Below are 24862 nucleotides of genomic sequence, written 5' to 3'. Positions count from 1 at the left end.
GAAGCATCCATAGGGAATTCTTGCTTTCCATGTGAAGATAAAAACAGAGCGTAGCAACCATAGAATTGATATTCTTCTAAGCCTGCAATTTTTTTTGAATTGAAGAAATCTGTGTTCTACTAGTGAGATATGGTTCGTGTTAAAGTGCGGCGATTGCTATATATCATTCTGATGTACCTGATAATACTCAGGTATCAAGAAGAAAGCCGGGGTAGAAGAAACCATTCAGAAAGGGAGATGGATGTCCAGCAACTATGTAAAATGCATTCTGTAACTGAGTTATTGTGTAACATCCAGCATTCTGTGTAATAATTTTAGACCCCATGCTGTAACATCCAACGGCTACTTAGTTAGTCAGCAAGCTATCCTTTTCCTAGTAAAACTGGGTTGCCATTCTTATTCCTTGTCCATGGATTGAAACTATGGGTTAAATCCATAAATGGCATATGGTTTGGATTGGTCTGGGTGGAAAACGCATGTAGTTTGGTTTGGTTTGGATGCTAGCTTAATTATTTTGGTTTGGTTTGGTTTGGTTGTTGGAGGTATAGTCATATGGTTTGGGCTGGGTTTAGTTTGGATGTCAAACTATTCCCAGGTTTACTTGCTGGACCCTAATTCCTTTCTTTTATTATTAGGCACATCCATTCGTGAAGTTGTCAGAAGTATGGCCAGTCTCCGAATACCACTTTGGACAAGGTTAAATTTATGCTTCCTCGTGTTTGATAGAAAAGGTGATAGCAAGAGATATATACAGTCAACTTATTAAACTAGTCCAAGTTTTAGTTTCTGCATAGTGCATGAAGCAACGCCACACAGCCCTGTTTGAAATTTGTACGTAAAGAAAGAAGATAAAGGTTCTGAAGTAACATGGCATCCAACTCATTTCAAGCAGCACTTTTTCGAATGAGCAGCAACAGTTTTACTCTTCAAGACAGGTGGGAGGATGTTCAGCACCATATAAAGCAGGGAGGCATTTGGTAGCCTAAGTACATACATGTACACATATGTCCCTAACAAGAATTTGTAGATTGTTTTTAGATGATTCAGTGATTTGCGGAAGGCTGCAATTACATTGTGCATTGCCTGCATCTTGTGCAACCATTGATCCGTTTTATATCTTTATTTCCTTTACGTGAGAACCTTCCAAGCCATCCTTTCCATCACGTATCTATAGAGGTCCTTTTTATTCAGTATTAGTATCATACTACCTTCATCTCAAAAATCTTGTCTTAGATTTGTCTAAATACGGTGTATCTAGTCACGTTTTAGTTTTAGATACATCTGTATCTAGATAAATCTAAATATGTAGGGACTGTGTATAGATAGCTTGCATATCGAGATGGATTGCAAAGAAGTTGTTGCAAAAATTCAAAGCCAGGAGCCCAGGACAGGGACTTGTCGACGCTGATAGCGGAGGTCAAACACCTACTGGAGTCACGCCAAAGGACAGGGACTTGTCGACGCTGATAGCGGAGGTCAAACACCTACTGGAGTCACGCCAAAGATGGAAGGTGAGTTGGGTAAGGAGATCAGCAAATGGTGCAACTCATGGCTTAGCTAAGGTAGGTGTAGGAAATACTCTGTGCAAGGTTTGGCTACATGAGCCACCTGAATGTATCCTGAACATTATCTCGGCGGAGATACCTGCCTTTTATGAATAAATAGGGGAGGTTTGAACTTCAAAAAAAAAAGACAAGAATTTTGGGACGGAGGTAATATATGGTATAAAGGTGGAGAAAGAAGTTGTTTACTTGTTTTGCTGTCCCATGATACGAAGTTGTTATTACAACCAATATGTGAGCATAGCATATTGGGTTTAGTAACATCTTATTCAACTCCATTTGACCACACAAGTACCCCTATTCGCTGTACACCCACTCCATGGGTAGCAGACAGCAAAGCTTCTAAAGAAGCATAAAACGAGTTTTTTAAGTCGCTCCTTAGGATCTTGCTTCATAAATTAAAAAAAAGAGGTTGTTTTATATAGATGATAAAAAAGGAAAAGCGAATTGCCCTTGATCAATAGTTGAAGTATACACACACTTGACTAATTAATACAGTACCAACAATCGGGGCGAGCCAGAGTTGAGAAAATCAGTCGAATAAACTTCCTGCTGGCGCAATAAGAAACATCACACTAACACAAAAGCAAAGAATTCTTGCAACGACTCTCACAGGACGATCGTTGTAAACAGTCACCCAAGTGGATTTTACTACTAAAGGAAAGCTTTTGTTCTCCACATCAACTTAACTATCCTCAAACCCTCTTGCTATTTCAAAGTTATGACCTAACTGACGCCTTGCGATTTCACAAGTGGCAAAAAACCCCTTTCTCTCATCACCTCGCACCCACCTGTGAGCATCAACAACAATGTCCGGTTAATAACAATCGAAGTAGAAAAAATGAATTACCAACAATCATTAGTCGAAGTCATTTCAGCATGCATGCGCTGTCCATTAAACTTTTACCTATTTATAGTAAGTAAAAGCTAAGCAAGTGGCATCATTATCCTTGGCGATGCTTGCTATACTTCTTTAGTTTAATCACTAACCCAGCATTGTTTTACCATGTCATTACTAACAGCGGCTAAGAACTTTTTGAATTGGATAAATCTTAATTTCTTGCGGAAATGGTTGTCTTTTTTTTTTTTCGGAAATAGCATCTAGAAGAAGGATGCAAGTCGCAGCCCAGTTCTGCATATCAAAAATCTCCAACGCCCACGCAAGACATGGACAAGTTATAATCATGCAAGCATCCTTGGCACATGTGCTTTGTAAGAACGCATGTTTTGTTTCAGTGCGTCTTGTAGCAAATTAATTATTTCAGTGAAACTATAAATCTTAAGCATATGTATTGCTTGCGACACGAATGTCAAAATCATCGACATACCTATCAAACATAATTGTATATTCATAGAAGCATTCCCCATAAATAAGCTCTGAAGAACTGATTTGAGAAGATTTAAATCAGGCCTTACCATGTTATGCAAACAATGCAGTATCAGCACCATTGATGCCAATGTATTCATCTTCTTATCTCTACATTGCATTGAGTATTAGGGTGAGAAAAAAATAAAACAAACATGTATACACATCTGTACTACAATTCCATACCCATGATTTTCAAAGTGGTCTCCTAATAGTCGAAGTTTGACTGGTTTTCCGCAGATACGACAGATTTCCTCTTTTTCACGTCTAGCTTTATGCCTTAGGTAAGATTGCCAGACTGAAACGACTCCAGTTACTGCCGCGATAGCTCCACCCACACAAGAAACCGCCAAAACCATAACTTCAGCCATTGGTCCTGTCTAAATCATATATTAGAAAATAATGATGACATACAACAAAATTTTAATGCATAAATATCAACTACTTTTAGACCATAAAGATATATAAATTTGAGTCCACAACAGACAAACATGTTGGAGTTAAATCATATGCCAATAGTGTACTACTAGCGCTCGCGCTGGACACTGTGGGGCCAGCCCATTGCGTAATTGGACACGACGGCGGCTAGTGATGAGCTCGACGCCTTACAACGGCATTCGACGCTGGCCATCAGGCCACTTCGCTGCGGAGATCCGCAACCGCCATACGAGCTAGTAATTATTGCGATGTTGATGTGTTTTCGTAGGAGAAAATCTAGTGCATGGGTGATTTGGAAACAACATATTGTTTCCAAATCAACTCCAGAGGATGAATATATAAACATGTCTTATGGACAAGGAATCTATTAGAAGAGCTGAAGATATTGAAGACCAACTGCATGAATGTATGGTGTGATAGCAAGTCAGAAATTAATATAAGAAACGACTCAATTCAACATGATAGACCAAACATGTGGAGATAGACAGATTCTTTATCAAAGAAAGTTGGATGCTGGGATTATCAAGAGATAGAGCATGTAAATTCATGGCAATTAATTGCGGATTGCTTGACTAAAGGACTGGTAACCAGATAATGCAGTTTAGCCTGTGACAAGATGGGAACGATAGATCTCAATCACCCCTCTTGAGGGAGAGTGTTGTATGAGAGGCCCATCCCTATTGGCCCATGAGGCCGAGGCCCATTTGATCAAGTGACTGGCGACCTAGACAAAGAGAGGCACGAGGTTGTCTCTATGCGCTGCCACACACACCACTACAGGCATGCCTCTCTCATTCTACATAAAGAGTATGGAGTGTTTGAGCAGAACTAACCTTTTCTTGTCAATGTTAGGGATATCACTCTCCCAACCTTCTCAACGATCACCTACATTAAATAGATTGTTCAGATATTAGATCAAATATAATCCATGAGTAAGGAAACAGTCTATACTGAACAATGAAAACAAGGATAAGCTTACTGTCTGTCAGAGTACTTTTTTCTTATGCAGTTAGCCTCTGCCTGCCCTCTCTGCAGTACAGTAAAGAGCAAACTCTTATCCTAAAATAAAAGGAAAAGACATCCTTAGAAAAAGTTACAAATAAAGGCTGTAGCAGATAAGAGATCAAGCTGTAGCAGATAAGAGAACAAGCGTAAATACGATATTATGACCTAGACTTAAAAATGTGCAGAGGAAACTGTAACTATTGGATCATCACATGTAACGGAAATCATGAAACTGCTAAAGGTATGTTGTACAGTTAGAAGATGTCGATAGCTAATGGTTCAATAACCACTGTAAAAGTCTACTTCTAGAGAGAAAAACTCATTGTGCAGAATAATCATTTAACTTGCTATCCATTGTATTTCCTGCGATCTGATTGGTCGCGTGTTCGATTTGAGCTGTCATGTGGTCGTCCTTCTATCAGCCGGTCTTTTATGGTGCCGTTCGATTCTGGCAGGTTCAGGTTTTGAGTGATGCCTTGCCACTTGAGGAAACAGTAATTTGCACCGGGGACTGCAAATGGAGTCACTATGTACAGCGGTCGCTCTACTGAACCATTGTAGCAAAAACGATATGCACGTCCAATTCATGTCTAAAAAGTCCATACCCACGAATACACCGGACAAAAATACCGGCACACCGACACAACCCCACATTGCACTAGAACCAGCATCAGCCAACAACACCATGACATCCTAGCTACATGCATGTAAACTAACGACGCTCACCAAGCTTAACAGATACACCCTGCAATGTCGCGCCAGACTACACACACCCAGTGCAACATAATACTCCCTCCGTTCCTAAATACTTATCTTTTTAGACATTTCAAATGACTACTACATACGGATGTATGTAGACATATTTTAGAGTGTAGATTCACTCATTTTGCTCTGTATGTAGTCATTTGTTGAAATGCCTAGAAAGACAAGTATTTAGAAACGGAAGGAGTACATACCTAACAATGGGCAGCTGAAAATGCATACCGGTATTCATACTAATATAAGCAATAAACAAAATGCCGGTGCAGGCCGAAGCCTACCTGCCACCCCAAAAAGTGAGACCCCAGGAACAGAAAATGTGCACCTCACAACTCACTGGTCCATTGCCAAGGATTGATACCCCAATATATATCCGCTCCAAAGTAATCAACGATGAGGAAAAATCTACACCTCAAAAGAGCTCTTTTATGGTACCCTATACTGCTTGGCGTGAGCGGACCAGTATAATTAAATCTCATCGTTGAAACGGGATTGTTGATGGGCCAAGATGCCAGGCTATTTCGTAGTAATAGCTTGTAATCGGCATCGCCTGCTTGCTCCCATCGCCGCCATGCTCTCCTCACATACATACATACATGGAACCAACACTTGGCGACCACGGCTACCTCAACGCCCTCCTCCATCCTGCCTGGTCGTCATGGACGGGACGACGAACTTCTGCACATGGCAAGCCTTCGCATTGACGGACAACGGCGCCAAGTGGTTTCCTCGCTGCCGTTGTGAACCAAGATAAAACGAGCGCTCAGCCAGCCATGGGAGGAGCGCAAGCCAACGCCTCATGGCCATCCTGTCGGACCTATTGGAGAAGAAGAGCACGGTCTGGGCCGAGGCCTACGCCACGCAGTCGAGCGCCGGATCCATGCACAGGGAAGGAACAAGACTCGGGCTTCTTGAGCGAGGGAAGGCGGGCTGGAGAAGAAAGAGGAGGCACGGTGGTGGCCACCGGAACTCTACCAGAGTCCATAGATGAGAACAACGGGCGGGGTGGGTCGGTGCGAGGTGAATCGTAGAAGTCCCATAATGCCCTCAGAACATGTATACTGGTTGGTCGAGAACGACCAGTGCTACTAATATTGCTCGCCATGTTGTTGGCCTGATTGCAGTAGTACAGGTCGGTCATGGCCGTTTGATTTTTGCGGATAGACGGTCCTTATTCACTACAGGGTACCCTAAAAAAGCTCCCTCAAAAACACCCCCAAAACAGCTAGAGGAGCAATACAATACTACCAGCTCGGTAGTCAACGTCCAATGCTGAGAATTCGAGGGGGGGGGGGCACGCTCATGGTCCGGTTTCTTAACCCTAACAGGCACACCACTCACCATTAGACAGGAATTTTAACCAGTAGGTTATTATGAAACTTCTACCGGAAGATAGAGAGGGAGAGGGGGGGGGGTGTTGGGGAACGTAGTAATTTTAAAAAAATTCCTACGCACACGCAAGATCATGGTGATGCATAGCAACGAGGGGAGAGTGTGATCTACGTACCCTTGTAGATCGACAACGGAAGCGTTTGGTTGATGTAGTCGTACGTCTTCACGGCCCGACCGATCAAGCACCGAAACTACGGCACCTCCGAGTTTTAGCACACCTTCAGCTCGATGACGATCCCCGGACTCCGATCCAGCAAAGTGTCGGGAAAGAGTTCCGTCAGCACGACGACGTGGTGACGATCTTGATGTACTACTGTCGTAGGGCTTCGCCTAAGCACTGCAACAATATTATCGAGGACTACGGTGGCAGGGGGCGCCGCACACGGCTAAGAATATGACCACGTGGATCAACTTGCGTGTCTATGGGGTGCCCCCTGCCCCCGTATATAAAGGAGTGGAGGAGGGGAGGGCCGGCCCTCTCTATGGCGCGCCCTAGGGGAGTCCTACTCCCACCGGGAGTAGGATTCCCCCTTTCCTAGTCCAACTAGGAGTCCTTCCATGTAGTAGGAGTAGGAAACAAGGAAGGGGCACAGCCCCTCCCCCTAGTCCAATTCGGACTAGGCCTTGGGGGGGGGGGGGGCTGCCCTAGGCAGCCCCTCTCTCTTTCCCGTATGGCCCAATAAGGCCCAATACTTCTCCCGGCGAATTCCCGTAACTCTCCGGTACTCCGAAAAATACCCGAATCACTCAGAACCTTTCCGATGTCCGAATATAGTCGTCCAATATATCGATCTTTACGTCTCGACCATTTCGAGACTCCTCGTCATGTCCTGATCTCATCCGGGACTCCGAACTCCTTCGGTACATCAAAACTCATAAACTCATAATATAACTGTCATCGAAACCTTAAGCGTGCGGACCCTACGGATTCGAGAACAATGTAGACATGACCGAGACACGTCTCCGGTCAATAACCAATAGCGGGACCTGGATGCCCATATTGGTTCCTACATATTCTACGAAGATCTTTTATCGGTCAGACCGCATAACAACATACGTTGTTCCCTTTGTCATCGGTATGTTACTTGCCCGAGATTCGATCGTCGGTATCCAATACCTAGTTCAATCTCGTTACCGGCAAGTCTCTTTACTCGTTCCGTAATACATCATCCCGCAACTAACTCATTAGTTGCAATGCTTGCAAGGCTTAAGTGATGTGCATTACCGAGAGGGCCCAGAGATACCTCTCCGACAATCGGAGTGACAAATCCTAATCTCAAAATACGCCAACCCAACATGTACCTTTGGAGACACCTGTAGAGCACCTTTATAATCACCCAGTTACGTTGTGGCGTTTGGTAGCACACAAAGTGTTCCTCCGGCAAACGGGAGTTGCATAATCTCATAGTCATAGGAACATGTATAAGTCATGAAGAAAGCAATAGCAACATACTAAATGATCGGGTGCTAAGCTAATGGAATGGGTCATGTCAATCAGATCATTCACCTAATGATGTGATCCCGTTAATCAAATAATAACTCTTTGTCCATGGTTAGGAAACATAACCATCTTTGATTAACGATCTAGTCAAGTAGAGGCATACTAGTGACACTCTGTTTGTCTATGTATTCACACATGTATTATGTTTCCGGTTAATACAATTCTAGCATGAATAATAAACATTTATCATGATATAAGGAAATAAATAATAACTTTATTATTGCCTCTAGGGCATATTTCCTTCAGTCTCCCACTTGCACTAGAGTCAATAATCTAGATCACATCGCCATGTGATTTAACATCAATAGTTCACATCTTTATGTGATTGGTTCACATCTCCATGTGACTAACACCCAAAGGGTTTACTAGATTCAATAATCTAGTTCACATCGCTATGTGATTAAGACCCAAAAAGTGATCATGTTTTGCTTGTGAGAGAAGTTTAGTCAATGAGTCTGCCACATTCAGATCCGCATGTATTTTGCAAATTTCTATGTCAACAATGCTCTGCATGGAGCTACTCTAGCTAATTGCTCCCACTTTCAATATGTATCCAGATTGAGACTTAGAGTCATCTGGATCAGTGTCAAAACTTGCATCGACGTAACCCTTTACGATGAACCTTTTGTCACCTCCGTAATCGAGAAACATATCCTTATTCCAGTAAGGATAATTTTGACCGTTGTCCATTGATCTACTCCTAGATCACTATTGTACTCCCTCTCTTAACACAGTGTATGGTATACAATAGATCTGGTACACAGCATGGCATACTTTATAGAATCTATGACTGAGGCATAGGGAATGACTTTCATTCTCTTTCTATCTTCTGCCGTGGTCGGGCTCTGAGTCTTACTCAACCTTGTAACACATGCAAGAACTCTTTCTTTGACTGCTCCATTTAAACTACTTCAAAATCTTGTCAAGGTTTGTACTTATTGAAAAAACTTATCAAGCGTCTTGATCTATCTCTATAGATCTTGATGCTCAATATGTAAGCAGCTTCACCGAGGTATTTCTTTGAAAAACTCCTTTCAAACACTCCTTTATGCTTTGCAGAATAATTCTACATTATTTCCGATCAACAATATGTCATTCACATATACTTATCAGAAATGATGTAGTGCTCCCACTCACTTTTTTGTAAATACAGGCTTCACCGTAAGTCTGTATAAAACTATATGCTTTGATCAACTTATCGAAGCGTATATTCCAACTCCGAGATGCTTGCACCAGTCCATAAATGGAACGCTGGAGCTTGCATATTTTGTTACCACCTTTAGGATTGACAAAACCTTCTTGTTGCATCACATACAACTCTTCTTTAATAAATCCATTAAGGAATGCAGTTTTGTTCATCCATTTGCCAGATTTCATAAAATGCGGTAATTGCTAACATGATTCGGACAGACTAAAGCATAGATACGAGTGAGAAACTCTCATCGTAGTCAACACCTTGAACTTGTCGAAAACCTTTTGCGACAATTCTAGCTTTGTAGATAGTAACACTACTATCAGTGTCCGTCTTCCTCTTGAAGATCCATTTATTATCAATGGCTTGCCGATCATCGGGCAAGTCCACCAAAGTCCACACTTTGTTCTCATACATGGATCCTATCTCAGATTTCATGGCCTCAAGCCATTTATCGGAATCTGGGCTCATCATCGCTTCCTCATAGTTCGTAGGTTCGTCATGGTCAAGTAACATGACCTCCAGAATAGGATTACCGTACTACTCCGGTGCGGATCTCACTCTGGTTGACCTACGAGGTTTGGTAGTAACTTGATCTGAAGTTACATGATCATCATCATTATCTTCCTCACTAATTGGTGCAGGAGTCACAGGAACAGATTTCTGTGATGAACTACTTTCCAATTATGAAGCAGGTACAGTTACCTTATCAAGTTCTACTTTCCTCCCACTCACTTCTTTCGAGAAAAACTCCTTCTCTAGAAAGGATCCATTCTTAGCAAGGAATGTCTTGCCTTTGGATCTGTGATAGAAGGTGTACCCAACTGTCTCCTTTGGGTATCCTATGAAGACACATTTCTTCGAATTGGGTTTGAGCTTATCAGGATGAAACTTTTTCATATAAGCATCGCAACCCCAAACTTTAAGCAACGACAACTTTGGTTTCTTGCCAAACCACAGTTCAGATTGTGTCGTCTCAACGGACTTAGATGGTGCCCTTTTTAACGTGAATGCAGTTGTCTTTAATGCATAACCCCAAAATGATAGTGGTAAATCGGTAAGAAACATCATAGATCGCACTATATCTAATAAAGTACGGTTATGACGTTCGGACACACCATTACACGATGGTGTTCCAGGTGGCGTGAGTAGTGAAACTATTTCACATTGTTTTAATTGAAGGCCAAACTCGTAACTCAAATATTTTACCTCTACGATCATATCGTAGAAACTTTTATTTTCTTGTCACGATGATTTTCAACTTCACTCTGAAATTCTTTGAACTGTTCAAATGTTTCAGACTTATGTTTCATCAAGTAGATATCCCCATATCTGCTCAAATCATTTGTGAAGGTCAGAAAATAATGATACCTGCTGCAAGCCTTAATATTCATCGGACCACATACATCAGTATGTATGATTTCCAACAAATCTGTTGCTTGCTTCATTGTTCTGGAGAACGGCGTTTTAGTCATCTTGCCCGTAAGGCATGGTTCGCAAGCATCAGGTGATTCATAATTAAGTGATTCCAAAAGCCCATCATCATGGAGTTTCTTCATGCGCTTTACACCAATATGACTTAAACGGCAGCGCCACAAATAAGTTGCACTATCATTATTAACTTTGCATCTTTTGGTTTCAATATTATGAATGTGTGTATCACTACGATCGAGATCCAGTGAACTTTTTTCATTGGGTGTATGACCATCGAAGGTTTTATTCATGTAAACAGAACAACAATTATTCTCTGACTTTAATGAATAACCGTATTGCAATAAACATGATCAAATCATATTCATGCTCAACGCAAAAACCAAATAACACTTATTTAGGTTCAACACTAATCCCGAAAGTATAGGGGAGTGTGCGATGATGATCATATCAATCTTGGAACTACTTCCAACACACATCGTCACTTCACCCTTAACTAGTCTCTGTTTATTTTGCAACTCCTGTTTCGAGTTACTACTCTTAGCAACTGATCCAGTATCAAATACTGAGGGGTTTCTATAAACACTAGTAAAGTACACATCAATAACATGTATATCAAATATACTTTTGTTCACTTTGCCATCCTTCTTATCCGCCAAATACTTGGGGCAGTTCTGCTTCCAATGACCAGTTCCTTTGCAGTAGAATCACTTAGTCTCAGGCTTAGGACCAGACTTGGGCTCCTTCACTTGAGCAGCAACTTGCTTTCTGTTCTTCTTGAAGTTCCCCTTCTTCCCTTTGCCCTTTTCTTGAAACTAGTGGTCTTGTTAACCATCAACACTTGATGTTTTTCTTGATTTCTACCTTCGTCGATTTCAGCATCACGAAGAGCTTGGGAATTGTTTCCGTTATCCCTTGCATATTATAGTTCATCACGAAGTTCTACTAACTTGGTGATGGTGACTAGAGAATTTTGTCAATCACTATTTTATCTGAAAGATTAACTTCCACTTGATTCAAGTGATTGTAGTACCCAGACAATCTGAGCACATGCTCACTGCTTGAGCTATTATCCTCCATCTTTTAGCTATAGAACTTGTTGGAGACTTCATATTTCTCAACTCGGGTATTTTCTTGAAATATTAACTTCAACTCCTAGAACATCTCATATGGTCCATGACGTTCAAAATGTCTTTGAAGTCCCAATTCTAAGCCGTTAAGCATGGTGCACTAAACTATCAAGTAGTCATCATATTGAGCTAGCCAAACGTTCATAACGTCTGCATCTGCTCCTGCAATAGGTCTGTCACCTAGCGGTGCATCAAGGACATAATTCTTCTGTGCAGCAATGAGGATAAACCTCAGATCACGGATCCAATCTGCATCATTGCTACTAACATCTTTCAATACAATTTTCTCTAGGAACATATCAAAATAAACACAGGGAAGCAACAACGCGAGCTATTGATCTACAATATGATTTACAAAATACTACCAGGACTAAGTTCATGATAAATTCAAGTTCAATTAATCATATTACTTTAAGAACTCCCACTTAGATAGACATCCCTCTAATCCTCTAAGTGATCACGTGATCCAAATCAACTAAACCATGTCCGATCATCACGTGAGATGGAGTAGTTTTATTAGTGAACATCACTATGTTGATCATATCTACTATATGATTCACGCTCGACCTTTCGGTCTCCGTGTTCCGAGGCCATATCTGTATATGCTTGGCTCGTCAAGTATAACCTGAGTATTCCGCGTGTACAACTGTTTTGCCCCCGTTGTATTTGAACGTAGAGCCTATCACACCCGATCATCACGTGGTGTCTCAGCACGAAGAACTTTCGCAACGGTGCATACTCAGGGAGAACACTTCTTGATAATTAGTGAGAGATCATCTTAAAATGCTACCGTCAAACTAAGCAAAATAAGATGTATAAAAGATTAACATCACATGCAATCATAATATGTGACATGATATGGCCATCATCATCTTGTGCCTTTGATCTCCATCTCCAAAGCATTGTCATGATCTCCATCGTCACCGGCATGACACCATGATCTCCATCATCTTGATCTATATCAATGTGTCATCACATGGTCGTCTTGCCAACAATTGCTCTTGCAACTATTGCTATCGCATAGCGATAAAGTAAAGCAATTATTGGGCACTTGCATCTTATGCAATAGAGAGACAACCATAAGGATTTTGCCAGTTGCGATAACTTCAACAAAACATGATCATCTCATACAACAACTTATATCTCATCACGTCTTGACCATATCACATCACAACATGCCCTGCAAAAACAAGTTAGACGTCCTCTACTTTGTTGTTGCAAGTTTTACATGGCTGCTAGTGGGCTTAAGCAAGAACCAATTTTACCTACGCATTAAAACCACAACGATAGTTTGTCAAGTTGGTGCTGTTTTAACCTTCGCAAGGACTGGGCGTAGCCACACTCGGTTCAACTAAAGTTGGAGAAACTGTCACCCGCTAGCCACCTTTGTGCAAAGCACGTCGGGAGAACCGGTCTCGCGTAAGCGTACGCGTAATGTCGGTCCGGGCCGCTTCGTCCAACAATACCGCCGAACCAAAGTATGACATGCCGGTAAGCAGTATGACTTATATCGCCCACAACTCACTTGTGTTCTACTCGTGCATATAACATCAACACATAAAACCTAGGCTCGGATGCCACTGTTGGGGAACGTAGTAATTTCAAAAAAATTCCTACGCACACGCAAGATCATGGTGATGCATAGCAACGAGGGGAGAGTGTGATCTACGTACCCTTGTAGATCGACAACGGAAGCGTTTGGTTGATGTAGTCGTACGTCCTCACGGCTCGACCGATCAAGCACCGAAACTACGGCACCTCCGAGTTTTAGCACACGTTCAGCTCGATGACGATCCCCGGACTCCGATCCAGCAAAGTGTCGGGGAAGAGTTCCGTCAGCACGACGGCGTAGTGACGATCTTGATGTACTACTGTCGCAGGGCTTCGCCTAAGCACCGCAACAATATTATCGAGGACTATGGTGGCAGGGGGCGCCGCAAACGGCTAAGAATATGACCACGTGGATCAACTTGAGTGTCTATGGGGTTCCCCTGCCCCCGTATATAAAGGAGTGGAGGAGGGGAGGGCCGGCCCTCTCTATGGCGCGCCCTAGGGGAGTCCTACTCCCACCGGGAGTAGGATTCCCCCTTTCCTAGTCCAACTAGGAGTCCTTCCATGTAGTAGGAGTAGGAAACAAGGAAGGGGCGCATCCCCTCCCCCTAGTCCAATTCGGACTAGGCCTTGGGGGGGCGGGGGGGGGGGGTCGGCCTGCCCTAGGCAGCCCCTCTCTCTTTCCCGTATGGCCCAATAAGGCCCAATACTTCTCCCGGCGAATTCCCGTAACTCTTTGGTACTCCGAAAAATACCCGAATCACTCGGAACCTTTCCGATGTCCGAATATAGTCGTCCAATATATCGATCTTTACGTCTCGACCATTTCGAGACTCCTCGTCATGTCCCCGATCTCATCCGGGACTCCGAACTCCTTCGGTACATCAAAACTCATAAACTCATAATATAACTGTCATCGAAACCTTAAGCGTGCGGACCCTACGGGTTCGAGAACAATGTAGACATGACCGAGACACGTCTCCGGTCAATAACCAATAGCGGGACCTGGATGCCCATATTGGTTCCTACATATTCTACGAAGATCTTTTATCGGTCAGACCGCATAACAACATACGTTGTTCCCTTTGTCATCGGTATGTTACTTGCCCGAGATTCGATCGTCGGTATCCAATACCTAGTTCAATCTCGTTACCGGCAAGTCTCTTTACTCGTTCCGTAATACATCATCCCGCAACTAACTCATTAGTTGCAATGCTTGCAAGGCTTAAGTGATGTGCATTACCGAGAGGGCCCAGAGATACCTCTCCGACAATCGGAGTGACAAATCCTAATCTCAAAATACGCCAACCCAACATGTACCTTTGGAGACACCTGTAGAGCACCTTTATAATCACCCAGTTACGTTGTGACGTTTGGTAGCACACAAAGTGTTCCTCCGGCAAACGAGAGTTGCATAATCTCATAGTCATAGGAACATGTATAAGTCATGAAGAAAGCAATAGCAACATACTAAACGATCGGGTGCTAAGCTAATGGAATGGGTCATGTCAATTAGATCATTCACCTAATGATGTGATCCCGTTAATCAAATAATAACTCTTTGTCCATGGTTAGGAAACATAACAATCTTTGATTAACGAGCTAGTCAAGTAGAGGCATACTAGTGACACTCTGTTTGTCTATGTATTCACACATGTATTATGTTTCCAGTTAATACAATTCTAGCATGAATAATAAAGATTTATCATGATATAAGGAAATAAATAATAACTTTATTATTGCCTCTAGGGCATATTTCTTTCAGGAGGGGTGGCCTCACCCCGGAGCGGCAGCGGAGAGGCGGGAGGGAGAGCGAGACAGGGGGGGTGGCCTCACCCAGGAGTAGGGCTGCAAGAAAAGCTCGAGGCTTGTGAGCCGCTCGAGATCGACTCGTTTTTTGACTCGACTCGAGATTGACTCAAAAAGAAATAAGCTGAGTTTGAACACTTTATGTAGCTCGGCGGAGAAACGAGCCGATCTTGAGCCTCACTTGATTTTAGCTCGATAGCTCGACAGAATATCATTATGTTAAATAATCATGCCATATATTAAACGGAAATAAGATAATTTATTATCATATATGTTGTCCATAATTTTTCTCCATTTTATTTACCAAGGAACATGGAAACTTAAATAAGTGCAGAGAAGATTTAGGCCTAATTATGGCACGTGATCGACTATGTGTTAAATATCCTATATTTGTGGCAAAGGTTCCCAACATATTCACCTTAATATTTTTGTTTTTCATCCATAGGTTTATAATTTTTACCATCTCATTTAGCTCGAAACTAACTCGAGATCGACTCAAGATCGTTACAAGCTGAGCACGAGTCATGTTCTATGGTCGATCACGAGCTTCACTTAGTTTGAGCTCGCTCGAATTTTCATATAAGTTGAGTTGAGCCAACTCCAACTCGCTCGAGCTCGACTCGTTTGCAGCCCTACCCCGTAGCGGCAGCGGAGAGGCGGGAGGGAGAGCGAGACAGGGGGTGGCAGCCTCGCCGGAGTCGTGGAAGCGCCGCCGCCGGTCTGGATCTACCGGGGCGTCGATGGTCTCGGGTGTGCGCGCTGAAGCGGCTGGGCTTGTGGGCCGTTGCTAGTGTGGCCCCAAAGAAATACGGGAGGGAGATGTCTGGGCTTTGCTTTCTCTTCCTTTCTTTTTTCATTTGGGGCTTGGAAAATTTTGAATGCGTCAGCCCACTTTGCCTTGAGCGCTTTTTATGTTTTTTTTCTCTTTGGCCTTTAGTCGGTTTTCCTAAAAAGAAACTGATGTTGCTTTCTACGGAGCTAAAAAACCACTGAAAAAAATATTTTTTTTGCGGGGACACTGAAAATAATATGTATATACATATATATGTAGAAAATTGTTCCGTATGTGTGTTTTTATTAAGTTCAGCGTATATGCATTGTATATCAAAAAAAATGTTCAGCGAATATCGCGGCCTCTGTTTGCCAGCGGCTGGTGGCGAATAGGGGTTGCCCTATTTTTTTTAAAAAGAGCACATTTGTAGCTACTGTCTCACTAGCCTCGTGTACATCGGACACGTCTTGGACCGGAGTAGGACGGCATAACTACATGGACTGTCATGCTGGCGTCCATCTGATAGCTTAACATGACGATTAATTTTTGCTAAAAGAAGAGTGCATGCCTTCGTTCATCTGATAGCTTAACTTCTAGCTCTCATAGCACAAAATATGTGCACGTTCATTAGCTTCCCTTCCAACGTAAACCAGCTGGAAGCTATGAAAACCTTTACCAATTTCATCAACTTCATGAAGGATGCTAGTAGTTTTTTTTATCTCCCCCTCCTTTTTGTTTCCAGATATTGACAACTTCTTAGGCGTCGGTTTCAATAGTTATGTTTCAGAGTATCATGGTCGTATCACATGCTAACCCACTACCATCCCTCACAATAAAAGCTTCCATCATCAAATGATTTGATGCATGCTCATAACAAGAGGCTTAAGAGCTTCCATCATCAAAGGATTTGATGCATGCTCATAACAAGAGGCTTAAGAGCTTCCATCATCAAAGGATTTGATGCATGCTCATAACAAGAGGCTTAAGAGCTTCCATCATCAAAGGATTTGATGCATGCTCATAACAAAAGGCTTAAGCCCAAACCAGCTGCTTCGTCGTGTCCTCGCAACCTCCAGCTCTCGTGGCTTTGTGATGTGTATACTGCTCAAAACTTGATGAACATGAACCTCCATAAAATCCTCAGCCGGCGAAGACCAATGAGCAACTGGTTTGGTCAGAAGCAACACCTTCTCCTTGATTATGATTGATTATGATGGAGGGATCAATGGTCACATACACGATCTACTTAACCACGTTGGAAATGGCTGGTCCTCTTTCATCATGCTCTATAGCTAGCATTCCTAGCTATCCAAATGTATTGGCGAACGATGTATCGTTAGTTTCACAATTAAATCAGTAATAACCCGACAGTACGTATAAAAGGTAACCTTTGAGTTTGGAAAGTTTTTTTTAGTTAATGTATGTATTGACCGATAGTGTATCATTATTTCCACAAGTATTAATTTAACATAATCCGCCGCAATGACATTTTAAGTCAAAAAGGAAAAGAGAACCCTTGTCGACATTTAAAAGTACCGTTGAGATAAAAAAAAAAGGTGATCCAAGCCGTTGTATTGGAAGGATCAAATTAAAAAACAAAAAACAAAAAACAAATGCCCTCACGCAGGATCGAACTACGGACCTTCAGTTTACAAGACTGACGCTCTACCACTGAGCTATAAGGGCCTTGTTAGAATTACTTTGAATTAATTCTATGTATAAGCGAGCAAAACCTCTTGTGACACGCCGACAACAACATGCATGTGTCATGTTACATACTGAAATTTGCACCACAGAAATCAACTTTCATTTGCAAGTAGCCATCACAGCACCGAGCCAAAAAATTCTCATGATCATCTTTGTTAGACCAAAAACCATTTACAAAAAGAGTCACTTGTATACGATGATCATCTCATCTCATGATCCACCTCTTTGATCAATACACATGTATGGCGTATCAGTATTATCATCACAGCCAGCAACGGAGCTGATCCGGCGCCGAGCAACAAGACGATCACTTGGCGTTCCATGTCTGCGCTCTCTTCTTGGCCAAGAACATGACCATGCGCGGGAAGAAGGGCTTCTTCTGCCCCGCCTCGTCCGCCGCCGCCATCGCCGCCATGTCCGCCCTCGGCATGTACCCGGCCCTCGGGCTCAGGATGTGCGGGTTCCCGCCGCGCCCGTCGCCGCGCTCGAACGTCGAGATCTCCGCCAGCCCCGCGCGGGGCGACGCCGTCTCGCTGCCCGCGCGCCGCCGCAGCTCCGCCTGCAGCTGCCGCTCCGCCGCCAGCTTCGCCGACTCGGCCTGCTCGCACTCCTCCGTCGCCGCCCGCAGCGTCTGCCTCCTCAGCTCCGTGTCCCTCCCCAGCTTCGCCACCTTCTGCTGGCTCCGCGCCTCCGCGTCCTTGGCCTCCTTCACCTGCCTCAGCGCCTCCGCCACCCGCTCGCCGGCCGCCTCCTCCGTCCCCCGCGCCCTCCGGCTCAGCTCCTCGTACTCCTCCGTGGTCAACGCCACGCAGTCTTCGGGGACTTGGGTCTGCGCGCTCTGGCTGGCGTCCTGCTGCTGCAGCAGCGCGTCCGCCGACGCCTTCGCGGCGAGTACCTCCCGCAGCACGGCCTCCAGCCGCGCCTCCGTGGCCTGGACCGCGGCCCTGGCCACGCGCGCGTCTTCCCTGGCCGCGGCGACTTCCTCCTGCGTCGCCCGTGCGCTAGCCTTGGCTCGCTCCGCCTCTCGCCGTGCATCGTCAAGCTGTTCGGGCGTCGTGCTCCTCCTTTCGTCCCTGTCCCTCGCTCTTGCCTGCGCCGCGGCGAGCTCGGTGGTCACCCGGCTCAGCTCCTCCTCCAGCGACGGGATGGACGCTGACGACGACGTGCTCTGCTTCTGCCGTAGCGCGGCGAGCTCCGCCTTCTCCTTCTCCAGGTCTGCGCGCAGCGACGCGGCGGCGATGTGCAGGATCTTGGTCTCGTCCTTGGCCTTCCCGACGCTCTCCATCGCCTCCTCGAGCTCCTTCTTCGCCTTGCCCACCATCCCCGGCGTCTGTTTATCCTCCTCCTCGCTGGCCCCTTGGACCGCGCGCGCGAACAGCTCGGCTCTGAGGGTCGCGAGATGCTCGGAAGCCGCGGCCAGCTGGGACTCGAGGTCGCCGGCCGCGGCCAGCTCATCCCTCAGCCTCCGCACCTCCATCTCAGCTTCCTCCAGCTGGTTCTGCCACCGCACCTTGTGCTCCCGCCACGCCAACGCCAGCCTCATCCTCTTCTCCTCCGCCGCGTCGTGGGCGGCGCGCGCGGACTCCAGCTCGGCCCTGAGCACATCGAACTCCGCGGCGGCCTCCCTGAGGGCCTCGGCGGCCTGCGCCGCCCCGCCAGCAGTGTCCCTTACCCTTGCCGCCGCGGCGCTGGCCTCCTCCGCGACGGCGTCCCGCTCCTTCCTGAGCGCGTCCATCTCGGCCCTGGCCGCGCGCAGGTCGGCGAGCGCGGCGGCGTGGCGGCCCCGGACGGAGTCGAGCTCGGCCTTGGCGGCGGCGCGCTCCCGGGCGCCCTTCTCCAGCTTGCGCAGGCGGAGCTTGGCGAGCTCCGAGTCCTTGCGCGCCTGCGCCTCGGCGATCTGCGCGCGCTTGACGGTGAGCCAGAGGTCGTCGATCTCGCCGGTGGCGCCCATGAGGTCCTGCTGCGCCTCCGCCCGGCCGGCGTCCGCCTCCCGCGTGCGGCGCTGGTACTCCGCGGCCTCCGCGTGCACCACGACGAGCTCCTCCTCGGCCTGCTGCCGCCGCTGCACGAAGGAAGCAAAGCAGTGAGACAGACCGACAGACAGACGGACGGACGGAGCAGATAGTCATGATCGACGGAGCGGATGACATAGGGGAGGGACCTCTCTCCAGTCGAGGATGCCGCCGAACTTGGAGACGGCGCCGCGGACGGGGTCGACGGGCGCGGCGGAGTCGATGACGCGGACGAAGCGGTCGGCGATGTCGGAGGCCGTGTAGGCCCCCGGGCCGCCCTCGCCGTCGCCGTCGTCGTCTTCTTGGTGGTGGGTGTCGAAGAAGTCGGCGTCCTCGGAGCTGACGCGGGAGATGGGCGCCGGCGCCGGGCCGCTGCTGGGCCCTTCCATGCTAGAGCTAGGCTCCTCCATCCCGCAGCATAGGCGTAGGACGTGGAAGAAGCACCTCCTGACCGCACCCACGCTCCCAGGTTCCTGCAGCAATGCGGAGGCCGAGCTTGATTGAAGCCTGGCGAGCAATCCATGGAGACGGCGGGAGAGAAAGACATGTTAATCACCTGGGCTGTTGGCTTGATCGTTCCTATTGAGCTGTCGCCGGCGGGGAGGGGAGCGGCACGTCGAGGAGGGGAGAGAGGGATAGGCTCTGGTTTGGTCGGTGTGGGTGGGAGGCGGGGGGAGGAAGGAGAATAGTGTGGCGGGGAGACGATGGCGCGCGCGAGCCGCGGAGCCTCTCCTCTCCTCCTGGCACTCGGATTGGTTTTTTTTTTGGGTGGATGGGTGGGTGGGTGAGGGAGGGAATCTGGAAATCCTGGGCCGGAATTCGGCAGCCATTGGATCGACATCTCGGCTCTCTCCTGGGCCGTAGGTGGGAGCGCGGTCCCCGTCTCGTCGGATCGGGACAGCTTTGTTTGTTTGGCCCAACCCAAACGAAGCCAGCGTGAGGCCAGCAGCGCCCCGTGTCGCCGCAGCCCTCCCAGTCCCAGCGCCGCTCGCTCCGCCGCCCGCCCACCCCGGCCACGGCGAGATGAGGCCCGCGGCGGCCGCGGCCGCATCCGTGCTGCAGGCGCCACGCCGCGCGCTCGGAGGGGTGTCGTTCGTCGCCGCCCGCTGCGCCTCCTCCTCCTCCTCTGTCGCCGCCGCCGCCACTGCGTACGGTGAGGCCTCCTCCTCCTCCTTCTTATGGATGTTAGTTCGTTCCCGGCGTTTTATCTGGCTTCCCGATGATTGCGGCCAGTTGATTCGAGGAATCGAGTAGTACGCGCTGCTTACAGAGGGATGGATTCTTCATTCCTAGGCTTAGTTTGCCATCCAAATGAATCTAACAAATACATACTACTAGCATAGATGGTTATTCATTGATGGGTTCCTGCTATGGCATTAGATTCGTGGAGCCGGCTGGATACAGAATGTCATAGTGGTTATAGACTCGTATCCTTTCTTCTTGGGAATAGGAACGGAGCTCAGCTACCATTTTCCAGAAACGTGGTTACTCTCTAGTAGAGGTAGACTGTTTGAGCAGATTCCAGCGGAGTTGTAGCTTAACAGACCACATTTCTGCCTCTGCTGCTTGCATCATCCATGCAATTACTCTGCCCTGCTTCTTTTCCTTTTGCTAGCCGAGGTTTCTGACACTTCTTAGTTCCTGCTGAATTTTGCAGATCATGTGTCGTTTGTCAAGGAAGTCGCCGTGACCGATCCCCCGGAGCATCTCAACTCTTTACTGAATGTGCTTCATGCACGAGGTACGACTTCGCATATCTCAGTAAGATCTTTCATTTCCATGGATTCTTTGGTCGTGCCAACAGACCCTTTGTCATGCAAACTGAAATCATCTACTACCTCTATAAACAAATATAACGCTCTAATATTTCTTTACAGAGGGAGTATCTATTATTGGGCAATGCTTAATGGGTTTCAGCAGCATCAACAACTGCCATCTCATTGTCTTTCTTAATCTAGTTAAAGTTTTAATTTCAGTTCTGCATAGGTGGTCTCTGGTCAGAAACTTAGAATAGCACCGGCTAGAGAAAGCATAGTGTTAAAATTGTAGCTCCTTGTCTCTCTTCACCTTGATGTCAAGAATACATTTGGCACTTGCCAGGTGAGAAGATAGTTTCTCCTGGAGCTAAAAGAGGGCTGATTCCACTTGTTGTTCCCCTGTCGGAAAGCCCACAAGGTTTGGATGTGTCTAGACTGAATTATTCGCTTGGACAGTGATTATGGACATTATGATGTAAGCTCAAAGGCCTGACACTATTAGTCAAAATGTAGGTAACTTGACATCCCTGCTGAGATGGCCGACTGCTCCAAGTGGGTTAGTTGCTCCTCCATATACTGTTATATATTTTTTATTGTTTTCACCTCTGGAAGCTGGAACTGGTATTTAAATGGTGTGTCTACATCTGCTTGTCTTTCAGGATGGAAATGCCTGTAGTGGAAGTGCGTAGCCATGGGCTATGGCTTTTGGCTAAAAACGTAAGTCTATATTGCTATGTGTTTGTAATGTTATACTCCCTCCATCCCAAAATAAGTGTCTTAACTTTAGTACAACTTTGTACGCTTATTTTGGGACGGAGGAAGTATTTTACTACATGTGCACATGCAATCCATTTACAAATTTTGCTCATATTTATCAGGTCAATCAATATATTCATAGAACACTTGTCGAGGCTGACAGCAGAGCTGAGAGTGGTGATGATTTATGGTCTGCTGTTCGAGAAGATTTATGGTCTGCTGTAGGGGAAGCTGGTCCAAACATTTACAAAAGAGGTGATTTCAAAGAATCGCAGATGGCAGATCTTGATGTCTATTTGTTGAAGAAGGTTGAGAGATACACCTCAGTTTGTAACTACTGAGTTTGAGGAGGGTTATCTTTACTGATATCTTACTGTAGGTTGGACTCTTTCCAGACATTCTAGAAAGGAAAGCATCACGCCACCTGGAAAAAGGAGATAATGTAAAACTCTTTCCTTCTCTGGAGATACATTATTCATGTTTATCTGACGAGATTTAATGTATGCTGCGTTTGCTCTTTAGGTCTCTGCTCTTATTACTTCAGAATTCTATACTAGAGATCAATTTCCTGGATTTGGAAGACCCTTTGTGTTCAACTCAGAAGTTCAAAAAAGGTACTGATGTGTGAGTTGTATAGCATAATTACATGTTATTTCATCAGATGTTGTATGTACTAGGTAGGTTTTGACCGGAAACATCTACTAGGTGGGTGATTGATGTTCTATCAATTAGGCACTCACTGTGTAGTTACACTTTGCATGAGCACAGTGTGCGCTGGTGAATGGTGATCCCTAGCAAAATATGTGTCAAGCAGTTATTATGGCATCTTGCTGTTCTGCTGCACCTTTGGTTGTGCTGGACTGAATCGACTAGAATTCGTTTGTGGTAAAAATATCTATTGATATGAGATTGCTAATAGTACTTTAAACTGAGTTCTGATTTGAGAGTTATCTGATTGTGGTGTAAATTTCGTAAAAGAATAGAGATCTAAGAAGTTCTCCAAGTGCTGTGGACTAGCAGGACAACACTAACGTTGTGAATAAATAACAAAGCAATGACATGCTAATGTTTGGCAACTGTGCTGTCATATATATATATATATAGGAAAATGGTTGTATACTCCTGAGAGTACGTACTCCCGCTCCTCATATACCACATAGATGAATCTTTTATACCTCTTTATTATTTTTAATATACTTCATTATTAACTACTAGATACCTTAAAATGATTTTCATGAAAAAAATTATGTGAGTCTACATATTTTTAAAGGTTTACATATACACTGATTTGTTCGTATGTGAAAAAGGTATATTGCAAAAAGTACGTCAAAAATGATATTTTTTTCCACAAAACTCGTATTGGGGTATCCTAGAATATTTAGTGAAGTATATTGAGAATGATAAAGAGGTATAATTAATGCGTCTACAGGGTATATTGAAGATGGGAGTACATACTCCCGGGAGTATAGAAAATTAGTCCTATATATATAAAATCTGTGCTGTACATGTAAAGAATCAGGGTTCCTAATTTTGCTTGTTTTCTTCAGAATTGGGCGTACATCTGAAGCCAAAGAATCAGCTCGAGTGGCTTTGAAGTCACCATGGTGGACACTAGGCTGTAGATACGAAGTATGGTTTCTTCTGTTACCTTCTCCTTTTCACTTTCTGCTTCTATTTTTCAGCTGAGCAACCTTTTACCTATTTTCTTTTCGTCATTCCTTACAACAGGAGGCAGCTGAACTAGCTGGGTGGGAGGATGAGCAGATCGAGTTCATAAGAGAAAAGGTATCCGAAGAGGGCAAACAAGATGATCTGAAGAAAGGAAAAGCTCCAGAGCAGGTCTGTAACAACAAACCGTCTACCATTCCATCATAGATGCCCAGTTGCTTCCCTGCACCCTGTCACATGAGCTTCTCGAACTGCAGGTGGTCCTTGACGAGGCGGCGTTTCTGATGGATCTGGCCACGGTCGACGGCAACTGGGACGAAGTCGTGGATCGGATCGCCGACTGCTACAGAGAGGCTGGGATCCACGACATTGCACAGTTCATCGCTTATAGGGAATAGAACACCTGCGGTTCATGTTTCCTGCGTGCACGATGCCGCTTTGAAATTTTTTGCGGCACTCGGCTTCGGAGTTTGGACTGAGAAGTGTAGTGTAGGCTTAGCTTTTATGAGCAAGAAGAAACTATTCCAGCGTGTGGATCATAGGCGTATCTTTGTGGTCACGTCGCACAAGCGCAAATAATGCCCAGTTTATTCGATTTCTTTTTGCCGTCTATGTATGTATATTCATGATTAATAATATACTAACTAAACCTCAAATTGTTGCGACATTTGGTTATTTGATCAATCAAGTTTCAAACATGTCGAATCTGGACAGGAGCCGATGTGTCTATCCGCGTCGGTGGTGACATGGCATATCAATTCCACACTTTGAGCTCCTGATTTTGAGATTGGCAATATTGACTAGCTATGTACTCAACTGCTTTTGATTGTAGCTGACCACCCTGATGAAAATCAGTGCTTTTATTTGATGAGAGATGGAGCTGGTTGATGATGCTGGACAATTCTGTTATGATATAGAAGAACCTATGGGGGAAGACCAACAAGATGAGCAGCCAGAAGAAGTTATCCCAGAGGCTCCGAAGATGCCACCAGCTTTGAAAGAGTAGTGGAGCCCTGTCCAAGCTACTGGGCAGAGCACAAGATTTGACTGCAAG

The 24862-nt window shown here is 45.4% G+C and overlaps 2 protein-coding genes, 1 long non-coding RNA gene and 1 other non-coding gene across 4 annotated transcripts; 1 reads left to right on the top strand and 3 right to left on the bottom strand.

The window, feature by feature from the left end:
- Window positions 1–3245: 3245 nt before the first annotated feature.
- On the bottom strand, window positions 3246–15158 carry LOC123108561 (uncharacterized). The gene is made up of 4 exons (XR_006451925.1): window positions 15108–15158; window positions 4346–4425; window positions 4200–4251; window positions 3246–3308 (listed from the first exon to the last, which is right to left on the bottom strand). It is a non-coding gene; the product is annotated as an uncharacterized lncRNA (long non-coding RNA).
- A 2364-nt stretch (window positions 15159–17522) lies between these two features.
- TRNAT-UGU (transfer RNA threonine (anticodon UGU)) lies at window positions 17523–17594 on the bottom strand. The gene has a single exon. It is a non-coding gene; the product is annotated as a tRNA-Thr (tRNA).
- A 158-nt stretch (window positions 17595–17752) lies between these two features.
- LOC123101859 (protein WEAK CHLOROPLAST MOVEMENT UNDER BLUE LIGHT 1) lies at window positions 17753–20468 on the bottom strand. The gene is made up of 3 exons (XM_044523122.1): window positions 20184–20468; window positions 19777–20100; window positions 17753–19677 (listed from the first exon to the last, which is right to left on the bottom strand). Exons 1-3 carry the CDS (start codon window positions 20466–20468, stop codon window positions 17923–17925), a joined length of 2364 nt encoding a protein of 787 aa, XP_044379057.1. The 3' UTR covers window positions 17753–17922.
- A 44-nt stretch (window positions 20469–20512) lies between these two features.
- LOC123106170 (protein IN CHLOROPLAST ATPASE BIOGENESIS, chloroplastic) lies at window positions 20513–24521 on the top strand. Its single transcript, XM_044528395.1, has 11 exons — window positions 20513–20780; window positions 21285–21368; window positions 21728–21802; window positions 21898–21940; window positions 22044–22101; window positions 22263–22448; window positions 22520–22582; window positions 22663–22754; window positions 23688–23769; window positions 23869–23979; window positions 24066–24521. Exons 1-11 carry the CDS (start codon window positions 20651–20653, stop codon window positions 24204–24206), a joined length of 1065 nt encoding a protein of 354 aa, XP_044384330.1. The 5' UTR covers window positions 20513–20650; the 3' UTR covers window positions 24207–24521.
- The last annotated feature ends 341 nt before the right edge of the window (window positions 24522–24862 follow it).

Source organism: Triticum aestivum, chromosome 5A (genome assembly GCF_018294505.1).
Source record: "Triticum aestivum cultivar Chinese Spring chromosome 5A, IWGSC CS RefSeq v2.1, whole genome shotgun sequence".
NCBI classification, from domain to species: domain Eukaryota; kingdom Viridiplantae; phylum Streptophyta; class Magnoliopsida; order Poales; family Poaceae; genus Triticum; species Triticum aestivum.
This window is presented reverse-complemented; position numbering and strand designations above follow the sequence as displayed.